Source organism: Pieris brassicae, chromosome 12 (genome assembly GCF_905147105.1).
Source record: "Pieris brassicae chromosome 12, ilPieBrab1.1, whole genome shotgun sequence".
Taxonomy (NCBI): domain Eukaryota; kingdom Metazoa; phylum Arthropoda; class Insecta; order Lepidoptera; family Pieridae; genus Pieris; species Pieris brassicae.
In genome coordinates, this window is record NC_059676.1 from 6,985,229 (window position 1) to 7,008,599 (window position 23,371).

Consider the following 23,371-nt stretch of genomic DNA (forward strand, 5'->3'; position numbering starts at 1 on the left):
AATTCACAGAGTTCAGATTAAGTACAGCTGTGGTGTACTATCAAAATTTTTGCACAGTGTTGCTATCTGATCAGCAGATCTTTGCCAAACATTTCTAGTTCTGATCAAAGAATCAGTTTTTTTATTATTTTTGCTTTCGCCTATAATTGTCGAAGTCTACTTTGATGTCGCCAGTGTAGTTCACATTGAGAATTGAGATACCTTTCTGTGTGTGACAATATTTCGACTTAACCACAGGTATGAACTAGAGAAATCAATTTGGTTTATAAAGTTGGCTCGTCTATAATTTAAACTACATTAAACTATATGATATACCTAATATATTATGCAAGAAGTTTTAAAAAAAAGTTACTCCATTGGATTTACTAATTGAATAGTAGCTTTGATATATTTGCTTATAATATAAACTACAGTATCATCGTGTTCTAACGCCTAGTTCGTAAAAATAATATTATAATAAATTACTTGTAAAACTTCGTGTCATACTTCTCACAAAAAGTTATATAGTTTGTTGAAATGATCTGTAAACTCGAATGGAAGTTTGAGTGCCAAAAGGTCAAATTGCCATTTAATTTTATGTCTCACAAACATATTACATGAACATACTCTAATTACTGTCAGTTACGTAGTGTTTGTTGTGCGCAAATACCGTGTTAGTTGCATTTTGCCTTGGGAATCAAGGTTAGTTCGAAATTATTCAAAATTTATTAATAACATAAACATATATTGTTTTATTGATTCCCTTTTGAGAACAAAAACCTTATTTTAAAAAATAAATATAATGAAACGTTTAAGTTACCAAAAATGTGCGTCGTAAAGTAGTAACTTTGCATCATTAAAAAAAAATCTTACTTAAAATTTCTTAATAAAGAAATAACACTTTATCCGAGTACCTCATATATATTTTCCTTGTAAAGATATGTAACTTAGAATAGAAAGTTTATTCGGTATCTTGTTATTCAATATTATTATATAATCGGGAGCTTGTTAAATAATGATTATGGAAAATAAGTAGTATGGTGAATGAAACGACGAACGTGAAAGAAATGGCATATTGGATACTCAAGTGGCCACATAGATTACTATAGATTTTTATGCACGACTAAACACCATTATCTATTGTTATTGTATTTTCAACTGTTCAACGAATACTGTTATCTGTTTATCAGTTTATTTTTGCCTAATTTTTTCTCAAAAATTTTCCAGAACAATGAAGGTCTTCCTACTAATTTCGTTAATTACTTCTGCGTTCGCTGACAAGAGATGTCGTGGAATTGATTTTGACCAAAAATATTTCAACCTTGATATTATCAAAGAAGGTATAAACCATCTACATGACATAGCTTTAAATAGAAATGACAATAATGTTTATTTCACATACGAAACTTTGTCTGAGGTACCTTCAAAAGTCTTGGGCTATCTGGACATTGTTACAAAGAAAGCAGACGTCATACATGGTATTCGTAATGCAACTGCTGTTACTATAGACCAATTCTATGGGAAAGTATACGTAGGAGGTGCTGATGGTCTTTTTAAAATAAATGATCAAAAGTTAGTAGAGAGACTTCCAATACAAGATGATATAAGAAGTCTATATTATAGAGACGCGTTATACTTTACAAATTCGAACAGAGAAGCATACAAGTTTGAAGATGGATATGCCACTTTAGTTCAAGAGCTGCGTGGAGTAAAAGTTGATAAATTCGTTATAGACAATGACGATAATATATTTTTCACTACAGATAAGAAGTTGTTTAGAGTTAAATTAGGAACAAGAGCTATTAACTCACATGAAATGTACACAGTTGATTATTTAACCACCGACATATATCATAAGCCGTACATTTGCACAAGTAAAGGAGTATACATGTATAACAAATACAAATATGTTTATGACAAGGTATCTAATACAGCTGGATTAAAGGGTTTGACGTTTAACAAAGGAAATGAACCGCTTTACGCGGTAGCTGATTACTTAGTTAAATTAAAATTAACTGAAATACCTTGTTTCGAAGATTAAAGTTCGTATACAAGATATTAATTTTAAAGTAATTTTTATGTACTAACAACATTTATCTCTTAAGTTATCACTTATAAGAGAATGTCTTTTAGTTGTAAAAGATAAAAATTATTAATTTTAATTTTTTTATTGTGAGTTGGATAGGCAAGAAAAAACTACAAGAAATGCAAACAATACTTGATGTATAAAATAGCATCATCTCATTTATGTAAATATATAGAATCTTTAAAGAATCACAAAATCAAGTACTTATTGATTAAGTCAGACTGTAAATAGTTAATTAAGTCTCAATATTATTTTATTATTCCCGTAAAATTAGTTACTTTGTGTGTCAAGTTTTTTCTGTGTATTTAAAATAATATGTTTTTTTATCCTAATTTACCATTAAAAATACATGTTAATATTATAATATATCTTTGAAAATGACACTAAGACTTTGTATTAACCATCCATCAACAATTTAATCAATCTGATGAACAATTTAACTATAAAAAACCTTATGTTGCACAAAAATGTAACACGAGAAAAGGGCTAAACTAATATTTTGAAACGTATTTTTTTCCTTTGTGTTGGTTAAACATTATATTAACAGCAATATTTAAAAAAAAATCAGAAATTTGAACGTAGTTTTATTAGACAAATTTTTTAAACGAACCGCTCGACGCGCGATTATTGGGCGCAGTCATCGCCCGCCGCTAATAATTTAAAACTAAGGACGATTTATATTCTATATTAAGTATTGTTTACTTTCTAGCATACTTTGTGTGCTATCACTAAGCCAGTTTGTTTTAAGTTTTTATGCCAAAATGAATAATAACATGGAGGATGCTAAGGGCCTAAAATGGAAAATTATTTTTTTAATTTTGAAAGTATGTATTACTCTAATCACTATAACATATTTGGTAAAGTATGTGTTTATATGTTATAATAATTAATATTCTCAATTATACATTAAACATATATATTAATGTGTAGGTTAAACAAAAAATAAATAAATTTCGGTGCGGTTATTCTTTATCTCGATAACTTCAGGCTTTATATATTACTTAGTTTTACCTAGAAAAAAAATTGATAAATTTATCAAAGTTAACTTGGCATGGTACTTGTTTAAAAATACAAGGTTTAATTACTAAATAATATATACGTTTATAGAAATAACTGCTGCCTTACATTTTCTTGTGAGATATTTTTTGCAACAAATTTTGCAAAATAAATTTATGCATAATATAATACAAAATTTTGGTAAAATATGGTAAGAGATATCATAATTCTGAAAATAATCAAATATCAATCCAGCTGAACCTAGGTTAAACATATAAAATAGTACATATAGAATAATTAAGCTTCCGTAAATAATTTAAACCAAATAAATAAAATAATAATCTATAAACACTTTAATTCTGTATTCCATAAATTCTTCTTTATTTTATATAGAAGAATTATCTTTTGATAACAAGTGTTACAATAACCCCTACTACGTATTTGGAATATTATGTTTGCAAATAAGCTTATCTAAGGCTTAATTCGAGTGATTTATCTAAACAGTTTGCATAAATCTGTATAAGTGTTAAGATAATAAACTTTAAGGTTAACAAACAGTTTTTGAAACTTTGGTTTGATTGTCCATTTAATTACCATTTTGCTAAACAATAAGTCCTACAATATTACTATGTTATTATGGAATTTTCTAAGAATATTTTTACATAAGGGTACAGGTACAGGGTAGTATGGTCTCATGACTGTAGCCTATATAACTATAACATAATTAATACAATTTCAGATATCTAAAGTATTGAGATGGTTTCAAAGTTCTAAAAAGTTTCAAATGCTGACAACCCTCATACTGATTACTTTTGTAATGACTGGTTTCTATATTCTTATGTATAGGAAGTTGGACGATGACATGCTAAGAAATAACCCGTAAGTATAGTCTGTTTTATAACTATGATATACCGAGGTATATTATGAATGTCTATGAACTTATTTGATTCTGGACTCGCCTTGCTGGCTTGATATCTTTTTTAGTCAGTAGCCAGTTCAAATATTACATGTTTAATACACCTACAATACCTATTTGATTCTTGTTTTTATAGAGAATTAAAAAGTAATATGTAGTTCCATATTAATTGTTTGATATCTTGTAAATGAATAAAATTAATTAATAAGGTATTTAACCTTTGAAAATGGTGCTTGGAGGCAATATACATAAATAAAAAAGTTTAAAGGGCTGATTAATGATAAAAACATTAAAAATCAAATTCATTAAAAAATTTGAAAATATCAAATTTGACTAGTGATTGTGTGAGTTTTATAGCAATTTTTCGACATATTTAACAAGGCCCGGATAGCTCAGTCGGTAGAGCATTGGACTTTTAATCCAAGGGTCCAGGGTTCAAGTCCCTGTTCGGGCGGCCAAAGTTTTTTTTTCTTTTTACGATCTGAGTAAACAACATGAAGTACCACTAATCTATATATGATATCTGGTACTTTTTACAACAGATTTTTTTTTATTTTTCCTTCCAACCGGTGATTTATCTGAGCCACGACATTGTTAACGTATCTAAAAATTATATGTAAGTAATATACGTTTCAACTCCTCTAATGTAATAAATATTATTTAAATACACAGGTTTCATGTTTTTGAAGAATCTTCCTCCGATATCGGCTGTACATTTCCAAAATTAGATCCATTTTCGGATGTTGCCATGAAATTTAATCGAGATTTCCCAAAAATTGTTTGTAAGGGCAAAGACTGGGTTGTGTGCAATGTTAGTATTAGTAGTTAGACCTCGAAATATAAGAAATGTCAAAAAATGTCATTCAAATCACAGTAGTATCACTGTATTTAAAGAAATTCGCCAAAGAAAAGAAGCCTTCTCATGATCTTATCGTAATAAAATAGTTACGTCACTATACATACCTGTTAATTAACACAATTTATATATATTTATCTTATTTTGGTATTTGGCTGCTAATTTGACTTGGCTGATTGTTAAAAAATATTATCTGCATAAAATCGGAAAATATAATATGTGCAAGCGCAACTCCAAAAACGTGTACGCAGTGCTAACTAGATATAGTTGGTCTTCAGTGCCTGTCATTCTACTACTTATCAAACCATAATTTCGTTTTCACAACCGTTATACCTTTTATTTGACAGTGAAGCTATATTTATGTTTGTCGTTCTAAAATACGGGAATTGAATACAGGACAACTTATACTAAATATAGCGAGAACAAAACACACAAGAATAATTATCGTACAAAATTTATTTCTTTACACTACAAATGAGACTAGCTTAAATTATAACGATCAGTGGTTTCAAAGCACCAATTTCACTTTTAATTACAATCTCGGTCCAACGTCTCATCATCACAATCAGGAGCGGATTTACTTAAGGGCTTTTTGGGCTGCAGCCCAGGGCCTCGTGGATGCAAAAGGGGCCCCAGTCAACACTGAAAACTATATGCGATATTTTAGATTAAAAAACGTATCTTTAAACAATCCAATCATAAGGTTGGTATCCCTGAGATCAATCAAAACACGTGCGATGTACGTCTATGATTGGAACGGGGAAGTCAGAGCCCCAAAAATTCACGATTCGCCCATGGTCACAATGCTATACTATATAAGTACTGTCCAGTAGCCTCTATACGCATTGTCTCAATTCAAGCTGGCGCCTCGACCCACTCAAGACATTTGCTCTACTTTGAATGGTGATATTACTTTTATTCTTTATGTAAGGACTTCAAACTATGAAACAATTAAATAATAACAAAACAAATTCAATTATGATTCTTCAAAGCAATAGAAGAAATCTCAATTATCAACCAAAGCAACAATAAAATCAATGATTGATTCGATCGTATCATTTCCTGATAATAATAAAATTCTTCGATATATTTATACAAAATGAGGCGAATGTTGTCTTAAATTTTCCAGATGTCTGAATGCTACGTTACTAATGAAATACTCGACACTATGAAGGACATATCCTGTACATACAAAGATATAATATACGTCGATGATCATACATACATAGTCGCAGATGGCGTGAAATTGTTCAACGATGAAAAATACATATTGAATCAAAGCGATTATTTTAAAGTGTCTTGTTTTGGTTATGACAAGAAAGGGTGAGCATTATGAAACTATATATTTTCTAAGTATTTTCTAGTAACGCATGTGTCAGAGCATTGGCGTTTCTGTCAGCTGCCATTGTCTTTACGTCGCAGAGCTCATAACAACGTCAAAGTCAAATAAGTTCAAAACCGTTGATTTTAGTGGTGTACTAGCTGCCCCCGCGAACTTCGTTTCTCCTTAATGTGGTTTTAGTTAGCCTTAATACCGTGACACGAAAGAATAATTTTACTGTATTATCGTCACTAAAATTTAAATTTGATTTATACTTCGGTCTAAGTAACACGTGGTTGGCTATGCTAACACAAAAAATTAAAAAAGTAGAAATAATTGAATTTCACGCTATTTCGTTTTCTACAAAATAAATTTAATTTATATTTTAGCCTCAATACCACGTGTTGGTAATCATGATATTGAATTGTAGCATATATGACACTGTAGGTGATTAGTACGTGTCGTCATGAAACAATAATTTGTTCTGAAAAGAACAGTTAATTGCGTTACCGTTAGGACAACTTTTTGCCGCGCCTCGATTTTATTGTCTACGCACCCTTCGCATCTTGGTACCACATGTTACCACTAGTGGCCAGGTAGGATAAGTTTTGTATATAAATCTACAGTTTTTAAAAATTAAACACATTCCACATTCCATCTTCACCTCTTCTCAACGAATTATTAGGAAGTTTTATTTTAACGAAATAAGGACCAATCAACATAAACCAGTATACCCTAAAGTGGTGACCCCGAGAAGAACACCAAGAAAATTGAAGATGACGAACACAGAAAATTCCGGTGCAGAGCGTCATGTTTCATCACATCCGTCGAGCCAAGAAGTCTCCGGTATCTCACTGTCACTCCGTGTGCCACCTCCAGAACAACAACCAACCATCGACACCCTCATCGGTGAAATAAGAAGGTTGTTTTTGGAAGTCGCTGAGATACGTGCACAACCTCGCAACAACTACCGCAACAGTCGTTCTCGCCACCATTTACAATCACGCTCGCGGAACGCATCAACAAATCGAAACGAAAACCGACGAGAGTCGCAGATGGAAGATCGAAGCCGGAAAAAATCTCCAATGCCGTACTGCTATTACCATCATCGCTACGGTATGGACGCGAAGAAATGCACACCACCATGCCCATGTTTCAAGCCCATAAATCAGTCGGAAAACTAAAAGTAACGCTGGCCGCGGCGGGAACCGGCGTTACCGAATCATCACACCGCCTTTTCGTTACCGACAGGGTAACGAAACTTACCTTTTTGGTCGACACAGGAGCCAATATCTCCGTGCTACCAAAGGCAAAAGGCTCACGCGAAAAACCACTGCCGTTTCAACTCTACGCCGCCAACAACACGGTCATTCCAACATACGGAGAGAAGTCACTCCAACTCGATCTTAACCTCCGAAGACCATACACATGGAAATTCGTCGTAGCAGATGTGTCTAAGGCAATCCTGGGAGCAGATTTCTTGCAGTACCACCACCTCATTGTCGACGTAAAAAACAGAAGACTGATCGACGGGAAAACAAAACTGGTAACAAACGCTCAACTCAGTACTGCAGACATACCTACAGTTCGTAGTATTGACATTGAGCAAAATTACCACAGCATACTAGCAGATTTCCCAGGCACAACCAGAATCACTTCAATGAAGCTTAGTCCCAAACATTCCGTTGAACACTTCATTGAAACAAATGGACCGCCCCTTCACTGCAAGCCACGCCCCATTGCACCGCATCGTTACGAAATGGTCAGGGAAGAATTCCAAAACATGATCGATCAAGGGTTATGCAGACCAAGCAAAAGCCCTTGGGCATCACCTCTTCACGTCGTGCCAAAGAAGAATGGAGACCTACGCGTGTGTGGCGATTACCGAAGACTCAACGCCATAACCAAGCCCGATCGGTATCCCATACCACGTATACGTGACTTCACATACCAACTCGCAGGGAAGAAAATTTTCTCCACACTCGACCTCAATCGCGCGTACCAACAACTGCCAGTCAGCGAGCAAGATGTGGAGAAAACCGCCATCATCACACCTTTTGGTCTTTTCGAGTTTCCGCGCATGTGTCCTGGTCTAAAGAACGCCGGACAGGCTTTCCAACGCTTTATTCATGAAGTACTGCGCGAACTCGACTTCGTATTTCCTTTCGTTGATGATCTACTCATAGCATCAATCGACGAGGAAGAGCACCGAAAACATCTACGCATCGTATTACAGCGACTAGAAGAATACGGCATCACCATCAACCCATCAAAATGTGTTTTCGGCCAGCCAACTGTGAAATTCCTCGGTCACCAAGTCACAGCGGAAGGAATACAGCCACCCCAAGAGAAGGTACAAGCTATTACAGATTTTCCAAAACCACAAACCGTAGAAGAACTACGACGTTTTCTCGGTATGATAAACTTTTACCGTGAAAATATCAAAGATGCCGCCACCATTCAAGCGCCGTTAAATACCTACCTGCACAACGTCAAGAAGCGTGACAAAACTAAGATCGACTGGACCACTGAATCAACGCAAGCTTATGAAGCATGTAAAGAGAGCATAAAAAACGCCGCTTTACTTGCTCATCCGTCTCACCAGGCGACACTTGCTATATTCAGCGACGCTAGCGACAAAACAGCTGGTGCCGCACTCAACCAATTTATCAACAACTCATGGCAACCACTCGGCTATTTCTCGAAGAAATTCACCGACGCACAGACTCGCTACAGTACCTACGATCGAGAGCTACTCGCCATCTACATGGCTGTCAAACATTTTCGCAAAATGTTCGAGGGACGAGAAATAATAATATTCACCGACCACAAGCCGCTAACTTTCGCTTACACAAAAACGAATACAAACAGCGAATCACCGAGACGCACCCGACAGCTACTTTATATCAGCGAATTTACCACTGATATACGACACGTCAGTGGATCTCAAAATGCAGCCGCAGACGCATTATCACGTGTCGAAGCAATCACCTGTCCATCGCCGATTGACTACAATCTACTTGCAGAAGCTCAAGAACGCGATAGCGATACCATTAAAGCACTCAGTCTACAGAGCAACTTATGTTTCAAGAAAGTCAACCTGCCCGTCTCAAATATCAAATTACACTGCGAAACTTCAACCTCACAGTTACGTCCGTACCTACCAGAAGAATACCGACGTACCGCATTCAACGCAGTACATAACGTTAGCCACCCTGGAATCAAGACTACGAGAAAATTAATTACGCAACGTTACTTCTGGCCCTCAATGAACGCAGACGTCGGCAAGTGGGCAAAAGTATGCCTACAGTGTCAGCGCGCCAAAATACAACGCCACACATCAAGTCAATTATCAATTTTTTCACCAACCGAACGATTCGAACACGTTCACATCGATATCGTTGGTCCGCTACCTACCGCGGCCAGCGGTCATCGATACCTCGTGACAATGATCGACAGAGCAACAAGATGGCCCGAAGCATACCCATTATGCGAAATATCAGCTGAAGACGTCGCCAAAGCGGTATACGAAGGTTGGATTTCCCGTTTCGGTTGTCCTGTAACAATAACAACGGACCAAGGACGCCAATTTGAAAGCAGAGTATTTGCATCTCTTTCTCGCTTACTAGGAATCGAATAAACGCGTACAACTTCATACCACGCACAGTGTAACGGTATCATCGAACGATGGCACCGTGTCCTTAAAGCCGCATTAAAAGCAAGACTACAGACCGCAAGAAGCTGGATCAACGAGCTCCCAACCGTCCTACTCGGATTACGCGCCGCTATGCGAAGTGACACCGGCGTAAGCGCCGCTCAGCTTACCTACGGTTGCAACATACGCTTACCCGGTGATTTGTTATCAACGACCTGCAATGACGTCATCATGGACTCTGGCTACATCGATCAGCTGCGCGACGCAATACGTAACTTGCAACCAATGCCGAGTCAACCACACAGCAACACAAAACCCATATTCGTTCACCGCGACCTGCAAACATGTGAATACGTATTCGTACGCATAGAAGCCGTAAAGAAGCCATTACAAGCACCTTACGACGGACCCTATCGCGTGCTGAAACGAGACAGTAAGATATTCACGCTGCAGTTACCTAACCGTGAAATGAATATCTCTATCGACAGACTCAAACCTGCCTACACTATCGCCGAGCAAGATGTGCCTACTGATACAACAACGAGTACCTGCAACAAGCAAAACACATCAAGTGCGAGCGAACTACATGAACCATCAAATAGCCTGAAACATCAAAATGACAACACCCTGAATCATCAAGATGACAACAACCTGAAACAACAAGACACTGGGAACACCTCAATACCTACAAGAACAACTCGCCGAGGCCGCGTTATACGCCTGCCGGTACGCTTCGCTAGAGGGGGAATCCTGTAGGTGATTAGTACGTGTCGTCATGAAACAATAATTTGTTCTGAAAAGAACAGTTAATTGCGTTACCGTTAGGACAACTTTTTGCCGCGCCTCGATTTTATTGTCTACGCACCCTTCGCATCTTGGTACCACATGTTACCACTAGTGGCCAGGTAGGATAAGTTTTGTATATAAATCTACAGTTTTTAAAAATTAAACACATTCCACATTCCATCTTCACCTCTTCTCAACGAATTATTAGGAAGTTTTATTTTAACGAAATAAGGACCAATCAACATAAACCAAAACTACCCTAAAACACGTTTGTCGGTTTACCATAGCAGTGCCATCTATTGATTACTTACTTGATTACGGTTAAGTAGTTTAGGAGTCCATCGCGGACTAACAGGAGATTTATATATATTAAGATTTGATTTGCCAATGCTATTAATAAATTAGCGACTATTTAATGGTCCATAGATATATAGTAGGTATTATTACCAGTTATTTATAAGTGCTCCGTTTGTAACATAAAGACGTAATATTAAAGTAATCATTTGACACTCGTACCTATGACTGCTGTTCGACGTCGTTCAAATTAAGACTCTTGAAATTAAATGGCCGATGCCAACAAACTAATTTATGCCACCATTTTAATAATTTATCTGAAGGCCTGTTTCTGTTAAAATTCAGGTCGTGCTTTCTTGTTATTGTGCCTAGTTCTCCCTTTCCCTGTCTTCTTTGACTGTAGTTCTCATTCCATCACATCAAATTTATTTCTTATGTTGACCTCAAGCAGTGACGCGTTGCGGTATAATTTTTAACAGGCGTTTGGTAAATATTTTAAAGCTACCGTATCTACATCATTCACCAAATAAGTTTTAACGGAGCAACATCGAGGTTTTTTAACTGATGTCTTTGTCTGATGTCTGAATTAATAGTTGCCTGTTAGAGATTGCATAGCAATTCTTAATTAAATTGTATATCATTTAATAAAGAATATTATCCTGTATCTTTATCCAGGACACTTTGGTTAGGACACCAAAGCGCTTTGATTTACATAGCTCTTAAAAGTTTACGATTAAAGAACTGAGTTGCGAGACTATATTTTATACAAGTTATGGTTTTGATGGCATTGTATTAATTATTACAAAGAAACGATTATTTATTTTTTGTCAAGGCTAGGCTTCACAGTCGAGACACAATTATTTTTTATTTAAACTGCGTATTTCTCTATTCCAGTTTCAAAACAATTATTTAAACTGCCCATTTCTCTATTCCAGTTTCTAAACAATTATTTAAACTGCCAATTTCTCTATTCCAGTTTCTAAACAATCATTAAACTACCCATTTCTCTATTCCAGTTTCAAAACAATTATTTAAACTGCCTATTTCTCTATTCCAGTTTCTAAACAATCATTAAACTACCCATTTCTCTATTCCAGTTTCAAAACAATTATTTAAACTGCCCATTTCTCTATTCCAGTTTCTAAACAAATATTTAAACTGCCCATTTCTCTATTCCAGTTTTTAAACAATTATTTAAACTGCCCATTTCTCTATTCAAGTTTCTAAACAATTATTTAAACTGCCCATTTCTCTATTCCAGTTTCTAAACAATTATTTAAACTGCCAATTTCTCTATTCCAGTTTCTAAACAATCATTAAACTACCCATTTCTCTATTCCAATTTCAAAACAATTATTTAAACTGCCCATTTCTCTATTCCAGTTTCTAAACAATTATTTAAGCTGCCCATTTCTCTATTCCAGTTTTTAAACAATTATTTAAACTGCCCATTTCTCTATTCAAGTTTCTAAACAATTATTTAAACTGCCCATTTCTCTATTCCAGTTTCTAAACAATTATTTAAACTGCCCATTTCTCGATTCCAGTTTTAACCTGCTATCTCGGAAATGGCAAGGATATAAAGCTGGTATTCGTCCTATGTTAACATCTACGGATATATCGCCTGACAGCCTTAATGTTCTCATACTTGGCTTCGATTCGGCTTCATACAACGGCATCGTGCGTAAGCTGCCTAAAAGTTATAAGGTCTTAGTTGAAGAGCTTGGTGCTGTTATACTTAATGGGTGAGTATTCATAATAAATAATTGAATAGTACTCTAAGAAAAACACTTTTTGAATGGATTGAAGTTATATATTATTATTAAAAAACTTATAAATATTAAGCTATGTTAACAAAAGAAAATACTATAATAGTACTCTTTCAAAGTCATCTTTTGTCTTTTTCTGTTAAATTGTGTTTACGCTGTGATGAACAGAGACAGAAATGTTGTTTTAAGTATTTGTATGAAATATTTGTCCTGGAGCTTTTATATGCAACAAAAAAAAACTCTGGCAAAGCTACTTTTGGGTACCCAGTTCCGATAGCGCTTGTGCAAAGAGAGGTGAAAAGAAAAGAGAATCAGAAGTATAAAGCGTGTTGAAAAAAATAATATATAATTTACAGATACAACATAGTCGGAGATGGCACCCCGGACGCTCTTTTCCCCATTTTATCGGGAAAACATGAATGGCAACACCCTAGGGCCAGGCAAACATTCTCCAAGGACATCCATTTGGACCCTGATTTGTTCATATTTAATACTCTTAAGCAGAATGGGTACGTTTTGTAGTTGAACAACACAAAGTTTCATGACAATTGACATGAGTCACAATTATAGGTGATACCGTTTTGTGACGTCACATATTTTTTTTAGTTACCAAACAGCTTATTATGAAGACATGCCATGGATTGGTTCGTTTCAATACCGATACAACGGGTTCAAAAAATCGCCCGCGGACCGTTATTTGCGTCCGTTTTTGATGGAAGAAACAAAGTCCGGGTCTAAATGGTGGCATGGGAAAAAGGGCCGCTACTGCATCGGCGATAAGCCGCAGTATAAGGTGTTAATGGATCTGACATTGCAGGTTGTTTAAATGTTTAATTATTGCTGGTTTCAAATATTATAACTACACACGAGTTTATGAAAAATAATTTATTCTTAGATGTTTTAGTTATAAATATATTTTATTTTTAATTATAAATTTGACGAATATTTAAATGATCCTAATCCTTGGGATTAAGTTGCTCCAGTTCAAACAATTTGTATTACTCAAAACATAGCGATTATAAAGAGTGGCGGAAAGTTTCTTGCCAGTTCTTCTTGCCCGCTCTACGCCCATGACTTGCGAACTGGTACTAAATGTAAAATTTAATATATTTTGAGGTCTAAGCTCCGAATATGATTTTGTCCCATTCGGTGTCGAGACCCTTGTTCCGTGTGGTCCTAGCGCTATGAGGCTTTTTAAGGAAATACATCACAGGAGACCGAAGAGCTGGTATCTACCTCTGACCAAGAATTAGGCTAGCTATTTAAAGGGGGAACGCTGCCAGTATCTTCGGAACCTTGCCTAAAGAGACTCCTGTTAATAATATATTTTAGTTATTTTATTTTAATTTTATTGTTTTTTGTGATATTAATTGATGTTGAGTGACATACTTTGACTTAATGTAAGATGGGGCAGAGGGCGTCCACAGTGAGTTTCCATCACGTTCGGTCTTGAGCCTCGTGTTTCACCTCGCTCCAAGTCTTTCCGGCTCTCTTTGCCTCGTCAGCAACTGTTCGGCGCCAGGTTTGTTTGGGATGGCCTCGCTTCCGCTTCCCTTGCGGATTTCAATCAAGCGCCTGCTTGGGATCCCTTCTGAGTGTATTCCATTTCCATTTGCGTCGCTTGATCTTCTGGCTGGTCGGGTTTTCTCGACAGCGCTCCCAAAGTTGCTCGTTAGAGATCTTTTTGGGCCAGTTGATGCCCAGAATAACGTTTGGTTAACGATGACGATGATGATGAGTCCGTGCGTGATGTCTTTGGTGATGTTGAGTAACATACATTAATATATTTTAGTTAATAATTAGAAGCGTAAACAAAACAATTTTGATTCAATTAACCATATTTCCTGTTGACGTTCGTAAGTGTACAAGGTTATTTTTTGAATTAAGTTATTTTGAGTTTGACTTAGTTGTTGCTATGAAAATTATATCAGGAACTTATTTTTTCAATTTTCAAATATAATTATTTTGTAATAAAATACAAAATTCGATAGACCTTATGATTGAAATATCTTTAAATAACACTAAATAATCTCACAGGGAATCGAATCTAAATGTTCAAGGTTATTCGTACATGCCGACATACAATTCTATTATTACGACAATCGCAAGTGGCAGTTAATCTTTTCCGATAACGTTAAAACTAACGGCAATATGTTAAAATAAAATAAAATCCGCAGTTTGTGCCGAAAGATGGACATTCAGACGAGTTAAGTGATACTCAGAGTCATACTACAGAGTCCCGTATTAGAAATAATTTGAATTATAAACCGGTCTTAGCTAAGTAGCGATTCTGAACTGCTGAAAATATGATAAATATGAATAATATAAGAAAAAATCGTTTTCCAGAAAGTTATATTTATTATCTGCAAGTAAAAAAAATCCATATAAAGTATGTAGTTTACACTACTGCATATAGTGTTCATACAGTCCCGGATTTAGGGAACTCTTCAGCCTCACAATAAAACTTTAGAGTCTAAGGCAAGTCCAAGTTCCTTCACCGTTCGAGCGAATGTAAAACGCGCACATAGAAATAAAGTCCATTGGTGCACTGCCGGGGATCGAACCTATGACATCACGGATGAGAGTCACTCGCCTTTAATAATAAAAGAAAACTTGGCTTAAAAAAAATATTTATTGGAAAACTTGACTGAAACTCATACATATAATTTTGAATAGATTATATATATAAATTCACTTAAATTTCAGTTCCTTAATGTTCAAACAAAGAAATTCTGCTTCACGTTCATAGCTGATGTGTGCCATGATGAGTTCAATCTCATATCAACAGTTGATGATGACTTAGTGGGCTTATTAAGGCATTTGAAGACGTCGAATTCTTTGGAAAACACCCTGTTTATACTCATGGGAGACCACGGACCTAGGTACGTCAGTTATATGATATTTTTTGTTTAATTATGCACATAATCGAAAAGAAGTTTGTTTTTCGGTATAAAGTTAGCTTTTGTAATAGTTATGGACACGATTTTGACTATATTGTGAGATAGTATTTATGAACATTTTACTTTTTATTTTTAATGTATCATCTTTTTAGTTTAGTTTGTATTTTTTGTTTCCTGTATAGTCTTAATAACTGTGTATAACATGTATTTTTGCACTACTTGCGTATCTTATGTAATTTAATACATTTTTCTTTACTCACAGTGGTTGCCTGGAAGAGATCGCTCGAAAGCGATAAGGCTGCCAGTTGCCCTCCTTTTGATTTAATTATGCTCATTTTTTTATTTTCTGTAGTGTAACGAAGTGTTAGTAAATAAAAGAAAAAGTAAAGTGTCCACTCTTTAATCGGCAGCTCATGACTGAGGGTCGTGGTCAGCAACGAAGCCTCTTGAGCGGAGTACCTGTTTCCACTGGTTACTCTCCAGAGACTCACTTATGACATTGTACAGTTTTGAGTCTTTCTTCTTCAGTTGTCTCATGATCAGTTACTCCAAGTTCTCATCACCTCTGCGCATTGTATGGTCGAAATGATATCGTTCTCCTGAATACAAAAGCAAACGTCATTTTTTTCGTCTAATAAATACAGTAAAAGCTCCATGTAACGACGAACTCGAAAGCGTCGAAATCAATTGGCTGTGGTTGGTTTAGCTTGTCTTCCGTACAATGACACACTCTACATAGCGTTACACCCACTCTCAATAACGACAACAATTGAGTTATAAAGTACTTTGAAGTTGCTAAAACACGTTCTTTTGTCGCCTTATTACCTTAGCCAGCAATAAACTCATCATTTTTCTTCTGCCTCATAATTAGCTACTACTTATATTCATTGTGTGTCAATTAACCTTTGACAGAGCTTTTACATGTCTGTCTAAATATATTATTATTTATATTTTTTCTCTTAGATTTAATTTTAGTTATAGTTGCATGTTATTTTGTGTTTTTTTTTTGTTAATTAATTATACACTTCCTGTACTTTATCCTCTGCAGGTTTCATTTTTATATTATCCCATATTAGGCTTGCCTGGAAGAAATCGCTTGTTAGCGATAAGGCCGCGTGTTGCCTAATAACTAATGTAACCTACTTACTTTTTGTTTTATTGTTTGTATAATTATGTATATTATGGTAACATAGTATAAATAAATAAACTCGACTGTAGGTATAATGTATACGGACGTACTAAGAAATTCGTTCTTTTGTTTACAAATTGGGATTGCTTGCACGTATAGACTGTTGTTGACCATGACTATAAGTAGGACTCATGGATTATCTAAACGTTTTTCTTGTCTCTATTTAACAACGCCATAAAGTGCACAATCTCTTCAGTGTTATATAGAGTTTACACTGTACTTAATTTTATGCATTAAAGTCAAAGTCACATTTTCTGTCGACCCGTGTAATTTATTTCTGTAATAATTGTATGTTAAAGCCGATAAAATTATTAATCTACTAAGTGAGAATAGTGGAAGACATAAGCAAATCTATGTATCATTTAATATAAATTTTACTTTCTGTACGCGCAATTCTCTAAAAAAGATGTAGTAAGTCTATACTATTATTATAAATAGTTAGTTTGTGAGGTTGTAGGGGGCACTCTATGGACCGTTGTTTGTAAGTGTCATAGGCGAAAAATTAAAAGATTTATTTGTTAGATTTGCAAAGTTGAAGCAACGAAAACGTTTTTTACGATCGGTGTTACGATTGTGTTCTATAAAAGTTTTGGCTCAAAAAACCGTCTATTTCAGTTATGTATAACATATATTAAATATATTATTGTATACTATATATTAGGTCTTTACATATGAAATTGGCGTTTTGTCGTACTGACCACTTTGACCTCAACTACCTCCTCTTTGGTTAGGAATTTCAATTTCAAATTTGTACAGCTATTTACTCATGTATTTGTGCTTCGATGACCGTCATTCATTTGTTTTTTTCTGTTTGCGTCACTCATTTTACAAAATGGAAAACATAAAGTATCGCATTATTTACGAGTACGAGTTCCGCCGTGGCACTAGTGCTGCGGAAACGAGTCGAAGGGTGAATTATGTGTATGGCGGTCATGTTGTAAAAGAAAACACAGTTCGTTTTTGGTTCCAACGTTTTCATTCTGGAAATTTCGACCTGCAGAACAAGCCCCGTGGACGGCCTGAGACCCAAGTTGATAATGAAGTATTAAAGGCTATTGTGGAAGCGGATCCATCGCACACCACGTCCGAGTTAGCTGCAGGCTGCGGTGTTAGTGATAAAACTGTTTTAATTCACTTGAAGCAAATTGGGAACATTAAAAAGCTTGAAAGGTGGGTACCTCACGAATTGACTGAAGCAAACTGGCAAACGCGCGTCGACTGCTGCGTTACATTACTGAACCGGCACAATAATGAAGGTATTTCAAACCGAATCATTATCTGTGACGAAAAATGGATTCTTTACAATAATCGGAAGCGCTCAGCGCAATGGTTGGATCCTGGCCAGCCAGCCAAATCCTGCCCCAAGCGAAAATTAACCCCAAAAAAGTTACTTGTAAGCGTTTGGTGGACAAGTGCCGGTATTGTTCATTGCAGTTTTCTCAAATCTGGCCAGACTATTACGGCTGATGTCTATTGTCAGCAATTGCAAACCATGATGGAAAAGCTAGCGGCTAAACAACCTTGGCTGGTCAATCGCTCCACGCCACTGCTACTTCACGACAACTCTAGACCACACACTGCACAACAGACGGCTATCAAATTATAAGAGCTTCAATTGGAATGTCTAAGACATCCTCCGTACTCCCCGGACCTTGCTCCAACAGATTACCATTTTTTTCGAAATTTGGACAACTTCTTGCAAGGGAAAAAATTTGACTCTGATGGGGCAGTCCAAATCGCCTTCACAGATTTTATTGATTCCCGTCCGACTGGTTTTTTAGTAATTTTTATCAATGAACTACCTATGAGATGGCAAAAGTGCATAGAAAACAATTGTTCATACTTTGATTAATTAAATATATTATATTTAAAAATATTCGACTTTTTGTTCCTCCCATACAAAACGCCAATTTCATATGTAAGGACCTAATATATATAAAACCAGTCGTTCGCCGCCTTAATCTGTCCGTCTGCGAAAAAATAATAAAAAATCTCAAAATTTATTGCAGTTATCAATAATATCTAGATTGTTTTCATTACTAATAAACTACAACGGCACTAGAACCTTTCTTGGTCTGGGCCTGAGATTTCTGTATCTGCTTCATGATCATTTGTTAATCTAAAAAGCAATTAGGTGACCTCCTGTGCCTGACATACGCCTCCGACTTTTTCGGTCTAAGGCGAGCCGGTTTCCTCACGATGTTTTCCTTCACCGTTCGAGCTAATTTTAAATGCGCACATAGAAAGAAAATCCATTGGTGCACAGCCGGGGATCGAACCTACCAACCTCAGGGTTGAGAATCGAACGCCGAAGCCACTAGGCCAACCCTATAGAATGAAATAATTGAGAGAGACTATTACAATTTTTCAGATTTTCGCCAATGCGAAACACGTATCAAGGGAAAATGGAGGAACGTCTTCCATTCATGGCCATAACTTTGCCGGAAAGACTGAAAAGGGACCGTCCCAATGCGATCTGGTCTCTCAGGTCTAACGCCAAGGTCTTGACGACGCCTTTCGATATACACACAACGATTTTGGACGCAATTGGACTAAAAGATCACGCAAGTGATTATGCCATGCCTAATACAAATATCTTGCGGGGATTGAGTTTGCTGGAACCGGTAATTGATTCATAGAAAAAAACGATTTTATAAAGCGTAGTATTTAAATGCAAATCAAGAAAATATACTTTTGTATGCAATGATAATCCGAATTCTTGCTGGTGTGGCGTGGTACTTAATAATATATATACTACTTGGATAGTTGTTTTGCTATGACATCATCCACATGCGCTAGTTAGCTGTGCAGTCAGTATTTAGGATACATGTAGTATTTTTTGTAGATTCTTGGAAACGCCCCCCCCCCCGTTACGCGCCGCGCCGTAACGTTTTCTGTGTCCAATAGTAAAACGTTTCTTGACCAATCCCAGTGACTCTATACCTAAAACTTACCATTATGTCGTGTAAAGTACTGTCGAAAATAATATTGACAATAACGCGTAATTCAATCCCCGCCCCGCATAGTAACGTTTTACAAGAGGACCTCCCCCCCCCCCCAAATTCGCTACGTAATACTTCAACGCACCCGAAGGTATTTCTTCTCTATCTGTCGAATTGTGTTTACCTTGAGATAATAACTGTCATTTCACTGTCATTACTAAATACAGGTGAGTTTTTAGTTGACAGTGAAGTTTGATTAAAGTTTTATAAGAGGGTAGTTTTGAGCGACTCAAAGTTCTGTAAACCCTTTTAAGCCTTATATTTGTGAAGGCGTTAATTTGGATGGACACGTTGCATTTTTTAATATAAAGAAGCGTTGGTATAGTGGGTTCAACGTGCGCATTTCAACTCTTAGGTTGCGGGTTCCAATCTTGGCTAAGCAACCTGCGTCTGTCTGCTCAATTAACACTGGCTTGTACGATGAAATGAGAAATCGTGAGGAAAGCGACACTACACTCAAAAACGACGGCGTGTGTCAGGTGCAAAAGGCTCTTTAAAAAAAGGGTTTTTAGGTCTCGGCCTCAAATTTCTGTATCTGTTTCATGATCATTTGTTAAACTAATAGACAAGTAGGTGATCAGCCTTCTGTGCCTGACACACGCCGTCGACTTTTTGGGTCTAAGGCAATCTCTTTTCCTCACGATGTATTCCTTCACCGTTCGAGCTAATGTTAAATGCGCACATAGAAAGAAAGTCCATTGGTGCACAGCCGGGGATCGAACCTACGACCTCAGAGGTAAGAGTCGCACGCTGTAGCTACAGGGCAAATCCTGCAAAATCTTTCTTACATCTCTATAAAAAAAGTATCACGAGATATAACCTAACATTAGTTAACTTACAACTAATATACATGCATTATTTAATATTAGGTCCTTACATATGAAATTGGCGTAATATTAACTTAGATAAGCTCATGATTTTAACCAAAGTTTAAACCCAACTTCAAACGAAGTGTTTTATTTGAACTAAATTTACGACATAATTTTTTTTTAATCTAATTTTTAACCGGATTAAAGCTATTTGTATTATTATAAACTTATACTTTCCTTATTTGAAACGTTAAATTTGTTTGCCTACTTTTTGTTACCAATCAATATGACTTTGCTGTGAATGGAAGCTTGGTTATCCATATCACAGGTTCTTACCTTTGGAAACCAGTCTCCCAATACCTTCTCAACTGTAATCTTATTTATTGTTATAAATGTTGTATGGGAGAAAATAAAAAATAAAAAAATTCTATAATTGTCGCCGTGACCACGCACGCTGTAAGGCACGCGAAACGTCGGAAAAATTTAAATTAAAAATTATGTAAAATAATTATAAGTTTATAATAATACAAATAGCTTAAATCGGGTTAAAAAAGTGTTTTCTTTCAATATGTAAAAGCTATGTTAACAAAAGACTATCTAATTTATTTATAGATACCGCTCACCCGAAGCTGCGAAGACGCAGGAATTCTACCCCATTGGTGTACTTGCACTAATAGCAAATGGCATGACGTAGACAAGGAGGATCCCAGTTACTTCAGAGTGGCCAACGCATTGTGCGACTATATTAACAACATCACTATGGAGAAACGGTAATTTATATCGTAATTAAGTTCATAAGTTTACACGCCAATATTAAATTGATTTGATTATGAGAAATTTATTTATTTATCATACATAGTACATTTTATCTAAAATGTATGACAATTAAGGTAAACATATATTATAAAATATTTACTAGTTAAAATAAATATACCAGAATTTTTTGTTAAACGAAAAAAATAAAGGTATGGCATAACAGCGGATTAAGTTCGAGATAGGCACTTAAAAATGCTTACACCGATCAGCCCACTACCGAATATATCCAGCTCCGGAAATGAGTAACTCTTGAGGTTTTTATAAATAATACAAAAGTAAAAAATGAGTTCTACTTGGAAAAAAATAGATTTTTTTTTAAAATTCCTAGCCTTTGAAGGTATTTTATCATTTCTAATACAAGCGCCGAATACATAGGCATATGTACAGTGCTCTGTGTTGGGCCATATCTCACTTAACACCACATATCCCTGTATAAAAAAATACTACTTATTATGCAAAATATCTGACATATGACATATTGCCACATTATTGTCAGTTAGTTATTCCAAATTCAAATTCGAGGATTTTTATTCTTTTTTTTTTCATGTTATGGCAATAGTTAACTTTTTGTCAGATTTTTTATTCTGTAAACCTTTTTTTTAATTGTATCAGAAATCAGTGTGCTGAAAGGAAGCTATCGTCAGTAGAATGGGTTATAAAACGCGATGGTCAGAACTCAAATGCTTACAGGAACTCCGTCTACTACCAACTAGTTGTGAGTATATGTATATGTAACTGTCGTGAACTATAAAACTACAAAACAAATGTGTAATGCAAAATCGACATAGACATAACATTCAATACTAACAAAACATATAGAAATACACAAAATAACAACAATCAAAAATATATCATAGATAAAAAATAAACACATGTAGGAAGTGAAATTATTTATGACCTTATTTTTCGAAAAATGATCTACTTTAACTTTTTAAATTGTTAAATTTTACTTGGTTAAATTAGATAAAGTTTAACAAAAGGCTTTTATTATCATAGACATGAATACAAATAATACAATTATTTTAATTTACCATATTACTACTAACATGAGATTATTACAGAATTTCATTAATTGTAATAGATTTATTACTATCATTGTTATCGTTATCATATATTTCTGTTATTAATGACTTCGAATCTCTTCGAATGAACCGTGGTAGGGACAAGAAAAAGATGGCGCGTAACGGTAAAATGTGACGGTATTTTTTCCAACGCCTATAAAAAAGTTTCACTTCAATAAAAGGTAACATTTTTTTTGTTATTTTGCAATGCGTGTGCTATGGTAATAATTGGCCCTAGCAGCATTATGCTGAGGAGCAGACTGTTTCACAGCGCTGGTGATTCTGCCAGAAACCACAGCAGCTAGTTTGAAAATAGATATTTTTAAGAATATATGTTAAACCAACTATTTTCCGGGAATCGAAACCAGCTTGCTGCCATACGAAAGCACTGTTCATTAAATTTAATATTTCAAAGATCAAAATCGCGTAGACTTTATTGAAATTCAGTTAACTTACAAGAAATATATATAAATATTAGTATAAATGTATAACTTACAACTAAAATATATATATAATATATATATTAGTTAATATTAAAAGCGTAAACAAATGTAAATAATCATTTATTTTCTAGATTATATTGAACCCCGGTAGAGCGATTTACGAAGCGACACTCCAATATCATACCGGTAACGACTCGTTGACGGTAACAGATAACGATATCTCGAGGATTTCTGCGTGAGTTTTAATAGAACCTTAGTTAATAATAAAGTTATTTTTTTCTTTTCTGTGGTTTAACATTGTTTAATAAATTAAAATTCGTGTATGAAAATACTGTTTTTATGATTAAAAATCGGATATACACTGTAGATTAAATTTTTTATACTTTTTTACAGGTACGGCAATGAACCAGCTTGTTTACATGACGAAAACCCATATTTAAATAAATACTGTTATTGTATATAATAATTTGTCCTTAATAAAGCTCTTAAATAA

General features: G+C 35.2%; 2 protein-coding genes and 1 non-coding gene across 6 annotated transcripts; all 3 read left to right on the forward strand.

Annotated features, from left to right (window-relative positions):
• The first annotated feature begins 48 nt into the window (after positions 1-48).
• LOC123717510 (ommochrome-binding protein-like) lies at positions 49-2,408 on the forward strand. Of its 2 annotated transcripts, none has more exons than XM_045673532.1 (2): positions 49-237; positions 1,207-2,408. In XM_045673532.1, the coding sequence occupies exon 2, from the start codon at positions 1,211-1,213 to the stop codon at positions 2,018-2,020; it is 810 nt and encodes a 269-aa protein (XP_045529488.1). In that variant the 5' UTR covers positions 49-237; positions 1,207-1,210; the 3' UTR covers positions 2,021-2,408. The 2 variants fall into 2 exon arrangements, with proteins under 2 accessions (XP_045529488.1, XP_045529486.1); XM_045673530.1 differs by lacking the exon at positions 49-237 and adding an exon at positions 550-681.
• A 78-nt stretch (positions 2,409-2,486) lies between these two features.
• Positions 2,487-23,361, forward strand: LOC123717526. Of its 3 annotated transcripts, XM_045673568.1 has the most exons (13): positions 2,487-2,889; positions 3,801-3,940; positions 4,650-4,788; positions 5,963-6,156; positions 12,437-12,634; positions 13,015-13,167; positions 13,265-13,475; positions 15,365-15,540; positions 19,119-19,371; positions 21,171-21,328; positions 21,987-22,089; positions 23,010-23,113; positions 23,272-23,361. In XM_045673568.1, the coding sequence occupies exons 1-13, from the start codon at positions 2,827-2,829 to the stop codon at positions 23,339-23,341; spliced, it is 1,962 nt and encodes a 653-aa protein (XP_045529524.1). In that variant the 5' UTR covers positions 2,487-2,826; the 3' UTR covers positions 23,342-23,361. The 3 variants fall into 3 exon arrangements, with proteins under 3 accessions (XP_045529524.1, XP_045529526.1, XP_045529525.1); XM_045673570.1 differs by lacking the exon at positions 4,650-4,788; XM_045673569.1 differs by lacking the exons at positions 4,650-4,788; positions 5,963-6,156.
• On the forward strand, positions 4,359-4,431 carry Trnak-uuu. Its single transcript has one exon. It is a non-coding gene; the product is annotated as a tRNA-Lys (tRNA).
• Positions 23,362-23,371: the final 10 nt, after the last annotated feature.

Excerpts from the sequence above, each read along its gene's own strand:
- LOC123717510 (XM_045673532.1), top strand. The coding sequence starts at position 1,211 with ATGAAGGTCTTCCTACTAATTTCGTTAATTACTTCTGCGTTCGCTGAC.
- LOC123717526 (XM_045673568.1), top strand. The coding sequence starts at position 2,827 with ATGAATAATAACATGGAGGATGCTAAGGGCCTAAAATGGAAAATTATT. Across the intron at positions 3,941-4,649 it reads GACATGCTAAGAAATAACCC|GTTTCATGTTTTTGAAGAAT; the intron begins GTAAGTATAGTC and ends TTAAATACACAG. Across the intron at positions 13,476-15,364 it reads TAATGGATCTGACATTGCAG|TTCCTTAATGTTCAAACAAA; the intron begins GTTGTTTAAATG and ends CTTAAATTTCAG.